General features: G+C 42.2%; 1 protein-coding gene across 7 annotated transcripts in view; it reads right to left on the bottom strand.

The window, feature by feature from the left end:
• Positions 1–1,534: 1,534 nt before the first annotated feature.
• The window catches only part of LOC109958759 (MAP7 domain-containing protein 1-like), a 32,887-nt gene continuing 22,457 nt past the window's right edge, over positions 1,535–11,964 (bottom strand). For 4 of the 7 annotated variants that reach the window (XM_020597654.1, XM_020597659.1, XM_020597657.1 and 1 more), the window contains 11 exons: positions 10,120–10,239; positions 8,924–9,075; positions 8,382–8,524; positions 7,685–7,932; positions 6,974–7,304; positions 6,254–6,434; positions 4,299–4,403; positions 4,131–4,181; positions 3,989–4,043; positions 3,648–3,899; positions 1,535–2,115 (listed from right to left, as the gene is read on the bottom strand). In XM_020597654.1, the coding sequence (XP_020453310.1) occupies positions 2,102–2,115; positions 3,648–3,899; positions 3,989–4,043; positions 4,131–4,181; positions 4,299–4,403; positions 6,254–6,434; positions 6,974–7,304; positions 7,685–7,932; positions 8,382–8,524; positions 8,924–9,075; positions 10,120–10,239 (1,652 nt within the window). In that variant the 3' untranslated portion in view covers positions 1,535–2,101. The remainder of the gene's footprint in view (positions 2,116–3,647; positions 3,900–3,988; positions 4,044–4,130; positions 4,182–4,298; positions 4,404–6,253; positions 6,435–6,973; positions 7,305–7,684; positions 7,933–8,381; positions 8,525–8,923; positions 9,076–10,119; positions 10,240–11,964) is intronic. The other 3 variants (XM_020597661.1, XM_020597658.1, XM_020597655.1) reach the window with 3 other exon arrangements.

Here is an 11,964-nt window from a genome sequence, read left to right as displayed (position 1 = left end):
GGGGTAGGACTAGATAAGTCTAACTTCTTCCTACTCCATTCAAGCATGTACTAGGTATAAGCAAATTGATAATATATTTGTGGATATGTGTGGAATTATGTGTGTTGACATATTGACTGTTGTTACATGTTTGAAAGAATAAATCAAATCAAAATCAAATCAAATCAATCAAAATCAAACTTGTAACTTTTACCGTGAAATCTGCTTTTATTTCTGATGCTTTTGTTTGTTATAATAATAACTTCAGAAATCTGTCTGTCTACATGTGCAGGCTGAGCTTGACTAACATTGCCATGAACATCCACTGACATGAATGTGCAATAGAACAATGCAGTATAGCTCTACTCACAGATGTTAATGGAGTCTTGTTAGTAGCAGATTCCCTGCAGCACAGCAAAGTATGTTGAATAAGCCTTCTAATTATAAATTCATCATCTGAAAGAAGAGCAAACAAATGATGGAGACAACTCCTGGGCTTCTGTCCACACTCACATCTCTGTGCCAAATGACAGTCTGGCTACAGTAAAACAAGGTCCAGTGTATTTTGCTGGATGTTTGATACACTTGCAGCCCTGTGACAGGTGCAATGGGACAAAAATGAGAGATGTGTGTGAGGACAGTTACCTAGATCTGAAGGGAAAAATGAGTAACCTCAAGGGTTTTAATATTTGATTGTTAGAGAGCAACAGAAAATCCCATGCACACACCATTGATCCTGTGGCTGGACGATTACCTCAGAGCTGTCTGGGGCTGGTTCTCTTCTCTGTGGAACGTGAAGCTAAACAAACAGGCTGGTACTGAAAATAGAGGGGGAACCTCTTAGAAGTGGGACATTTTATACATAAAATACAATTTTCCATAGCCATTCATTTTAACAGGTTTCAGAATGGCTATCACATAAAGATGAAAATGGCAAAGAAGAATCTAAAATGCTAAAAGGTGTTGCATCTACAGTATCTATTTGTCTAATTTGACATACTGTATGAATCTCAGTTGACATGTTTCAAAGAAACGCTGCCACCTCCTGGAGCTGAGAGTCAACATGGCCATGAAAACAACATACTTTGTGTATAATATAACATAAAAACAATCTGTGGTTAAAGACTGGATGGTGTGCAAGAATTAAGTTTGAAGTAAAAGTATTACCAGTAAAATGTACTTAGAGTATCAACAATAAAACAAAAAGTGCTTGTCACTGTTATCTATTTATCATTTACATTATTGGATGATACAGGAAGCAGATTTTTTTAGGTTGCAGGTAGGAAACAGTATAGAAAGTAAAGAAAATTTTAATTTTAAAAGCTATTGGGTAGAAGTAGCATAAAATCAAAATATTGAAGTGCAAATACTGCACATATAGGACTTGAGTAAATGTACTTTCCAGCACTGAAATCTGAAAAGATAAATAGCCAATCAGGACACCAATACTTACATTATATCAGACTTTTAATATGAATTTACAGAGTTTGTTTGTGTCTGTATTTTCAATGCAGACATCTAATGTGCTAACACAGAAGAATGCAGAGGTCAGTCGCATCCTTAAAGCTTTATTTCACAGATCCCCTGTAACAGGAGGCCTAGGCAGCCAGGCTCATCATACATTTACATCCACTGTCTGTGGCCAGTCCGTACAATGCTCCCCATGTTAAATAACTCAGTAATTCAAGACAAAAACTACAAACACACACGCACATTGCTCAACTTAATAACAATATTATAATGACGGTAATAATAACAACCATTGTCAAATATTATCTATTTCCAAGGTTTTATACTGAATTTTCTAAAATCTGTTACACAGTCAGTCATCTTTAAGATGCACCATAAAATCTGCATGTGACATTTCAATAAAACAAATGCTGCACCATAACACGCGGTGAAGACAGAGAATACTGGTTGCATTTTTAAAAAAGATATTTCAATGAGTATTTATTTTTTCAGGCAGCGTTCACCTCCTCCTCTTTGTCCAGATACTGTAAAGGTGAATTCAGCGCAGTTCATTTTCTTTGTTTGGCACACTGTTTTCATAAGCCGCTGTGGTGGGGCATGAATCTCATAGCTCAAGCAGAGACATAAGGGGTCTCCACGGACGTGTGGGGACTCACAGGACCTCTGCTGGGAGACAGAGAACAGAGGTGAGACAGAGGAAAACATTGTGCTTAATAATTAAGACATGTTAAATACTGAAGTTTTTATTCTCGTCTGCACTGAAAGTGCTATTTTCTGATTTCAAGTCCACTCATAAAGCTTCATAACTCTCAAAAATAACTACACCAGATAAACGAAAGATACCCTGTTACCGCTAGGCATCATTTAATGTTGCTACCAAGATGTTTTCCTTTTATGTTACAGCAGAATTAACACAGTAAGTTTGGCTGATATTTGCAAGGGGACATCATTTTTTCCTTATTTTACATTTGTAAACATGGATCAGCCTCAACATTAAAACCACCTGCCAAGTATTGTGTAGGTCCACCTTGTTCTGCCAGAACAGCTCTAACCCGTTGAGGCATGGACTCCACAAGACCTCTGAAGGTGTCCTCTGGTATCTGGCATCAAGACGTCATCAACAGATCCTTCAAGTCCTGTAAGCTGTGAGGTGAGGCCTCCATATCTTGGATTTGTTTTTCCAGCACATCCCACAGATGCTCAACTGGATTGAGATCTGGGGAGTTTGGAGGCCAAGTCAACACCTTGAATTCGCTGTCATGTTCCTCAAACCATTCCTGAACACTTTTTGCAGTGTAGCAGGGAGCATCACCCTGCTGAAAGAAGCCACTGCCATCAGGAAATACTTTAGCCATGAAGGGGTGTACTTGGTCAGCAACAATGTTTAGGTAGGTGGTACGTGTCAAAGTAATATCTACACGAATGACAGGACCCAAGGTTTCCCAACAGAACATTGCCCAGATCATCACACTGTCTCCACGAGCTTGCCACCTTCCCGTGGTGCTTCCTGGTGTCAACTCTTCCTCAGGTAATCGACGCACGTGCACCTGGCCATCCACATGATGTAAAAGAAAATGTGACTCACTGGACCAGGCCACCTTCTTCCATTTCTCCATGGTCCAGTTCTGATGCTCACGTGCCCATTGTAGGCGCTTCTGGTGGAGGACAGGGGTCAGCACGGGCAGTCTGACTGGTCTGCGGCTACACAGTCCCATACGGAGTAAGCTGCGATGTACTGTGTGTTCTGACACTTTTCTATCAGAATCAGCATTAAGTTTTCCAGATATCTGTGCTACAGTAGCTCTTCTGTGGGACTGGACCAGACGGACTAGCCTTCCCTGCCCACTTGTATCACTGTTTGTCCTTTCTTAGACAAGTACTGTCCACTGCAGACCAGGAACACTCAACAAGGCCTGCAGTTTAGGAGATGTTCTGACCCAGTTGTCACAATTTGACTCTTGTCTAAGTCAAATTCTTTTTACTTTCCCATTTTTCTTGTTTCCAACACATCAACTTTAAGAATAATTATTCTCCTTTTAGCCCAAACTCTATATTTAGTCAAGTTTACTTGAAAAGCATTCTCATACAAAAACAATAAAGAAAATCTAAATCTAATTTATTTTTTGTCCATGATTAATTTAGCTACAGCACAACACTCTGCTCCATCACCACAGTCTTATGTGGCCTTGATACTCTACCTGCAACATGCTGAGACTTCATAGGGCCTGTTTTCATCAGGAAGGGCTCTCCACCCTCGAAAGCCAGGATCGGCTCGCCGACCAGCCCACTCTGTTGTTGACCAGGGTTACTGCTGTTCAGCTGGATGATCTCCTCAAAGTCAGCTGCGTCTCCATTGACTGAGACACCGTTTTGATGAGTCGTCAACTGGACACCATTTACAGCAGGACCTGACACACCCTGTGATGGGCTGAGGGCTGGTGCACTGGGGGCTGCAGAAGAATGTATTAATGAACATATAAGCATGATCTTTAGCAACGTGGCTGCTTAAAGACATCGCAGTCATTATGATAAGAGTTACCTTTACTGAGCTCTGTGTCCTTTCCGTTGACCTGTGGAGAGGCCTTGACATCCTTCTGTGATTATAAACAAAACGGTTCTGTTAATTCAACACAACAAGAGGTTTCGTTTCTTCAAGCCTGTTTAAAATGAATCCTACTCACCTTATCTCCTGCATCACTCTTCCGAGTCCTCTTCATGATCTCCTCGAGGCGCTGTGCAGATCAGACGGAGACATTCAGTAAGCTAGCTGCTGATGTTTACAGGTGTGAACTGTGCCCTGTGTGATTTTCTGAACCCCGAAGATGTTGATTTTCTCTCTTTCTCCTCACCTTCCTCCGCTCCAGCCGCTCCTGTTCTTCTTTCTGGAAGTGTTTCTCCCTCTCCAGGCGCTGACGCTCGGCCTCCTCACGGGCTTTGGCTTCAGCCTCCTCCCTCTGAAAAACCCCCCCAAAAATAACTATATTAGAATAAAACTAAATAAGATCCAAGTTTATATTTCAAATGATGAAGTCCAGTAACTGCTGTTCATACTTGAGATGCACCCATCAGATATTCTGGATAAGCTGTGTCAGTACAGTTCACTGTAAAATTGCTGCAAAAATATGTAAATAAACAACTTTGACATATTTATTTGTTTTGTTGAAGAGCCACATACTTCATATGAGTGAATGTGCTGTAATGGAAAACAACCACCAGGGGCAGCACACGCCCGGTCTGCTATGCAGGCTTCAGGCCAGGTTTGAAATTATTAAGTACATGTTTCACAGGATATTTTGACTCAGCACCAAACCAAACAGATGTTTTAAAGTGTGCAATGAAAACAAAATTATTAAGTGTGCATAATTTGCATCTGTCAGTAGCAAAACAGCTGCAGCCTGCTGTCTTTACAATCTTCCATTTCACACAATTAACCACAGACTTGATCTATTTGACACAAATCTTAAACAGTCACACACATTTTCTGGCAGTTTGTACTGCGGAAAGAACAACACTTAAATTAATGTGAAATCCAAAAAATATGAGGCTGCTCTAGTCTTGAGTGAATGAACTGTCAGGGTGGAACAATGGTCCAATTGAGGGTAAAAGTGGAATCAGGCATAGCTGAATGCTCGGGGCACTGACACTGCTTATCCAGCAACTATCAGCCCACTGCAGGGCCCAGTGTATGAGAAAGAGGCAACACAGGGTTGTCACTATCTCCTCGATTACAATGGCACTCTCAGTCTCTGCTCATCACCACTATAGAGGTCACCAGCTGGCATCTGCCCGGGCGCACAAGAGGCCTCTGACAAGTAGGGCTCAAGCATGACACACATCGTCCGTGACAGCAGCTCATACTCTGTAATTTGAATCTGCCCAGATGCCAGACAGTCGGGGGAGAGGGAGTCAGACAGAGGCCCCCAACCCAACAGTTCCTATGCATTAAACTGCCCAGATGGTAAATGGGTTTGCTGTGTGTGGGGATCACAGGGATTTCTGGTGGTTAACAGAAACTTAAAAAGTTTTTAGTGACTAGAGTATTTATAGTTAGGTGATGTCTGTCTCACTGATAGCAGACTGGATTTAGAACAGGGCTGAGGGTTTGATCAGTAGATTTTAATTTCATGCCACTGAAATTACGGAGTCAAAATTTAGCAGGTTATCAGTCGTAACACTGGTCCAAGTTATATAAACTGTAATAGAGGTGCTATGTTTTTGTCACAATCTTATTTTTAGCAATTTATTTATAGGAACAGTTCGGCATGGGCAATATGCTTAATCATATTAAAAAGTTTGATGAGCACACCACATTATGATATTAGTGAAGTTTGTACAATTAATGTAAATTTTATCTAGAGCGTTAGAGGTGGACTGCCCTAAGGTTACAGTTTATATTAAAGTTTATATTTGCTTTTTTTAAATGCTGAATTACAAGTACGCACCTATATTACTGTCAGTTTTTACTGCACATAGGTGACAAAGGAACAATGTGGCGCTTGTAAGATGTAGATAAGTCTGCAAATTGTGGAATGAAACAAGCTTTTGACTGCCTAGTGACCAGTACATACATCAAACCATTGATGAATCAGACTGAAATGTAATGCTTTTTGATGCTGTGACCTAAACCTTCAATTAAATCCTCATTCACCAGTTTCCTTGCCTCCTGGACTTGTGGGTAAGCTGGTTTAATTAAAAGGGACACCTAGATAAAACAGCCTCCATAACTGTTTTGACAACTCCTGTCGTCAAAGACGAGAATGAATGTTCAGTCTCGTCCACCAAATCTCATCTTTGGTTTGTTGACCTGTCTCTGCAGCCTCTCGTTCTCCTCCTGCTCGGCTTTGGCTCTCTGCTGCGCCTCCTTCTCCTCTTGAGCTCGCTGGGCTTCGTCTCTCAGATGCTGCTGCTCGGCCATGAATCGAGCTTCCTCCTCTCTGCGCTTCCTCTCCTCGGCCTCCCGGGCCATCGCCTCCTCCCGTAGGATCCTAAAAGCGCGTACAGTATGTGTATTGGCAGGAAGATCAGCAGGATGTGGGCTTTTAAATCAAATCACAGACATTCTCTGAAGAACAGCAGATACAGTAAGTGATCGGTGATGATCCCAGAGTGATTTGGGATTTCACCCCTGATATCATTTTTCTTAACTCTTCTTTGTTGGGTCCATACCTGAGATGGCTTTTGGAACTTGGTTGCCTTTACAAATCAACTAGACCCTATAATCACCAATACCTGTAATCAACAACAGTATGTTATGTTTAATTATGTGTCACTGGACTGCAGACTCCCTGACCCCCTCTGTTATTTGTTGTTGTCACAGTTTATTAGTATAATTGAGTTGTATGCTTTTTTCTTAGTGTGTGTAATGTTGTATAATTTAAAAACTGTCAGAAATATAGAAAATATCCACGAGGTCCCAAATGTCATTACATTTTGTCTCTCAAGATGAAGTTTAATTTCATACACTACCAACAATCTTAACACAATGCATTGTTGACACTGACACCTGACTGACAGAGAGTCTGACCTGTTCTTGTGCTCCTGCTCCACACGCTCCTGCTCCTCCTTCTCGCGTTGCTCTCGGGCTTGTCTGCGTTTCTCCGCTAGGACGCGAGCAGCCTCCTCTGGGTCGTTGGTGCCTGCTGACGGCTTGCTGGCCGGTGCAGCTGAGGTGGAGGCACTGGCAGCTGCAGCAGAAGGGGCAAGATTACTGATGGAGGTTGCTGCAGGAGAAGTAGCCATGGCAGCCAGCTCTACACTCGGCACATCTGGAGAAGCTGCTGACACACAGGGTGAGCTGAAGGAAGGAGGTGTAACCGGTGCTGAGGACACCATGATGGCAGGAACATTACTGGAGTCTGTAACAAAGAGAAGACAAGTGACGCATCCAGGTGCTGCAACCCATGTTACTGAGAATTACATTAAGATTCAGAGACGCAGGTCTGGAAATTGTAGATTTGTAGAGGTGGCCACAGTATTTTTCTTCCTGTCAGGCTGCGTCCACCCCCCTAAGCAGACCGTCAAGAGGGCAGCCTGTACGTAGCCTGATAAACCAAACCCAGGGCAAAACCAAATTGCAAAAAATGACTAAATCAAACTGAAACTGTAAACACCAAAATCACCCCTTGACTGCTGGCACACACACTCTCTGTAGTGTGTAAAATTACGCTGCAATATCGACCAAAATCTCCAGGTCACCTTGACATTTAGATACGGTCTCCATGGCAACAGCACTCACTTTTCTCCTCTTGCATGTCAGGTTGCTGGGGTTCGTGGCTTGTTTCCACAGCGATCGCAGTGACCGTCTGGGGCTGTACTCTGGCAGGCGTCTGGGCCCGTTTGGGTCGAGTTTTGGTGCCAGGAGGAGGTGTCTTCTTGCCTGTCGGGGTCTTGGAGGATGCCGCCTTTGCTACAGGCACCAAGGGGGACAAGGGCCGACTTCTGGGAGCGGCAGGTGATGGAGGTCTGTTTTTGGGCTTCAGAGTGCTGAGGAGCAGAGAAGAGGTGGTAGTAAAGGTGAAATATGAGCAGGAGAGAGATGAGAAAAAATCGAAGAGAAGGGCGAGTGAGTTGGCGTCCCTGGAGTTGAGATTTCATAGCAGGAAGGTGATGTGGTTCACTGTGCAGCACATAAAGCCCATAACTAGGTCAAGAGGAAGATGGAAGTGACTCGATCTGAAATGTGAGAGGAGGGGGAGGCCAGTTTTTCTTCCTGTGCATCACTGAGGAAAACCCCATTCTGTCTGTGAGCTTCTCACTCTTACACAAACAGACCTGCTGCTGACAGACCACTGGCTGAACGCCACCCAGCTGAGTCTCTTTTAGTAGTTAGATTGTAGTGCTGTGAACCATCTGTCAGACATTAAATTGCTCCAAGGATAGGCAAATTTGACATTTTTCTGGCTAAAAACAAATGATGGGATATATTGATCTACCTGGTCTCTGGCCTGGACCTCTGGATCGTGGTGGTGGGTGATGTCGCCTGCTTCTTCTTCTGTACTTTCTCACTTGTGAGAGCATTCTTCTCTTTTTCATTCTCCCTCTCCTTGTCTTTCTTTTCTTTCTTCTTTTTATCCAACTGGAAGAAAGAGGTGACACAAACAATCAGTTATTATCTGAGGCAAAGGCTGAAAAACATCTTTAAAACTGGCATGACAGTTTATTTTATTTTGCATGTTATTTAATATTTTATGTGTGAAATCATAGCTGTGTATTATGATTTTTTCAAACATTTAAACCTGCATTTAGTAAACTGAACAGGAGCATTCATTACATGTTGATATGATTCTAATAAAGGCCAAATAGCTGAGCTTAAAGTGCTACAGCAAAATGCTTTGAGAAACGCTCAATAATTTTATATTTTTTCTGGTCATTAAAGATCCAGAGATGATGGATAAAGCATAAATTCACAGCAGGTTTGAGCTCTGGTATGTGTACATGAGGGTGATAATCTATACAGTTTGTATCAACTGCGTACCGGGGTGGAGTGTCGTCGGCGCTGGTGCTGGGTGATGTCCGGTGTGCTGGCGGAGGAGACCCTCCAGCGCTCAGCAGCGTTCTGGTGTGGGTGGTGATGGGAGCAGGCATTCAGCAGGCTGGCAGAGGCTGAACGGGAGCAGTGGTGAGAGTCTGAGCGACACATAAACATGTAGAGAGCGGTGGCAGGGCCGAGGTCAGAGCACCCCCCAACACACAAAATGTGCAGTGTGAGAAAAAACCCCTCACTGAGGCCACACAACATGCTACAAGACAGTGATTCAGATCCAGCAGTAATGATATCTGAGGAGGGGCTTTCATTTTTTTGTTTTTGCTCTAATCTCATTGATTTCACTCACAAACATAAGCATCTTTTATTGTTATCCATTATGTCTTTTGTGGTTTTATTCTTCACAGCAGTAATGATCAATTAAAGTAATTTAAATGAAGAAAAAGGCAAATATTTGCTTGAGATTCTTTATATCATTGTAAATCAGATATCTTTGGGTTTGGGACTGTTGTTTACACAAAGTAAGTCCTCTGAAGATCTTGGGACATGAGGAACTGGACTAAATGGTTAAGCGATGAATCAGAGAGAGACTAACTGATAGTGATGATACTCACCTTCTCTTCAAACCAAACATCGCCACAGGCTTACAGTGAAAAACGTGATTAAATCCAGTGGCTTGAAAAATTCTTCATACCCCTTCAAGTTTTGCACACTAAATTGTAATGTGGATTTAATTTTACAAAAACATCTCTCGACTCTGGGAAAACCAGGCATGCCTTTTTCACTATTTTCTGACATTATAACAACAGACAGATGAATCAATAATGAAAATAACTGTTGAGGAAACAATTTCACCACAAGGTCTATTTCTATTTTATTTTTCTGAACATTTTAAAAACCTTGAAGATCATGTGATATGATCAAAAGCTCCAGATCAGCCGCTAAACTGACCTTGTGGTGTGAGCGTTTCCCCAAGTGCTGTGTCTAAAGTCAGACTTTGAACAGTATTACCACAAGGTTATAAATAAAAATGCAGACAGAAACAGAGAGAAAGAAAAAAGCTTACGTTCTCTGTTATTTAGTACTGAATGTTATGGGACAAACAAGGAAACCTGAGCTAAAGGTGACCAGAGAAGGAGGGTGGGTGCACTGTAAGCAGAAAGAGCTGGTTGGGGTCTCACACTCACGAGAGTCAGTGTTGTTGAGGAGAGTGGCGGCGCTACGACTGCGGGCCAGAAAGGACAACGTCGGGGTCATGAGCCTCTCCACGATCCGGCTCTCCCATGGGCTCAGGCGCAGACTGCGGGCTGACACAAGAGGGCACTGTAAGTGTCAGGCTAATTTGCGAGCACACATACTGCACACACGAACACACGAGTAAATAATACACAACTGCATATCTCCTGCACACACTTACACTGTTGAACAATCACACTGCAGGAGAGGTACCACTCTTTGTTGAAGATACACATTCACACACCTACGCTGAGCACAGTCTGCCTCCATCTGATGCATAAGAGTTTTTACCCTCATGATTTCTATGGACATCAGGAGGTGCAGTCAAGGAAACAAACTGTAGTCAGAGCAATCTAACTGACAAATTTGGCAGTATGCTCCTTTTCTATTTATTCATGACATTCTTAAGTTAAAAAGTAGGGACTCTGGCTAGTTTACCTACAGTACAGTAGTTTTTAACTTACTCTAGGCTTGTAGGGCTAGTTTGACTATAAAAGAGTCATTACAATGTCACATACTTTAAACTTTTTAAGCAGGAATCCTCTGATAGATTAACATTTATTTTCTGTGATGAGTTACATGTTCATGTATTTCCTTAGTTGGAATTTTTAACTACTTTTGCTACTTAGGAACCATTCGCCATTTTTGAAATGGGAGCAAGGACGTCCGTTTTTAAGCGCACTTGCAACTTCAGCTTAAGTTGAATTTCAAGAACAGCATGGATTTGACTTGAAAACACAACCTCACACAATCTATATTCAAAGGTAGCATGAAACCAAACTGAGCATCAGTCTTCTCAGCTCTGGCCATTGTTGTTTGTTTTGGTTGTGCACTAAGTAATTGTTGTTAGGTTCATCAGGGCAAAAACAAGAGCAGTCAAACAATCATATAGGTGGTAATTTGCCAGTTTAGCCATATTAGCTACCACTTTATGCAAAGGTCAAATTAAAGATAAGTGCAATCATAATGTTGCTATTGATTAGTTATTGCACAAAATAAATAAATTAAAAAACAGGAGTAGGCTATGCCTGTCTACTTCTAGGGCACTACTTTTTACAGCTCGACTTGGTTTTCTCTTACAAATACATTTGTCTAACCTGTGAGTTTGCTGAAAACCTGCCCGATCATCTGACAACTCGTATCCCTTGCCCAGTCGAACCTATTTTTTGCAATGTTGTCCACAGATCTCACAATTAACATGGCGGTTACAGAGGTAACAAAATCTAAATGCAGTCGCTGATGGCGCGAGGTTTCACTCATCCAATGAAAGTATTACTGCTACTACAAAATACTAAGTCAAACCCTTGTCTCGCCATCAGATATGATCAGACTCAAAGATATAGAAAATTCATACAAGATGAATGCCTGAACTTGAGCCTACATGTTACACCCAGTACCAAATATTAGATAACAACACACAGAGGAGCAAACCCAAGTTAATTTTCTTACTTACCACTCAAAAACACATCAGGCTGAAGCCAGTGTGGCTGTTTCCTGGACCTCACTCAACCCCAGTGTAGTGCCTGTCAGTTTCAGGCATTAATGCTGCTTGTCTAATAAGCTCTACACACGACTCTGACCTGAACAACTTCTGCTAAACAGTGTGTATCTGACTGTTACTGAGTGCTATGTGATGAAGACTGGCATCCAATAACAGCACAATATAATCTGATGCACCGTAATGATGGGTGGAAAAAAACAACACATAGACCATTAAACCATGAGTAAAGCAAACTCGTCACAGAATAAAGCTGCTATTTAGTCAGAGCTTGGTGCCATCTTCGACTCCAGCAGGA

Source organism: Monopterus albus, unplaced genomic scaffold (genome assembly GCF_001952655.1).
Source record: "Monopterus albus unplaced genomic scaffold, M_albus_1.0 scaffold34.1, whole genome shotgun sequence".
Classification (NCBI taxonomy): domain Eukaryota; kingdom Metazoa; phylum Chordata; class Actinopteri; order Synbranchiformes; family Synbranchidae; genus Monopterus; species Monopterus albus.
This window is presented reverse-complemented; position numbering and strand designations above follow the sequence as displayed.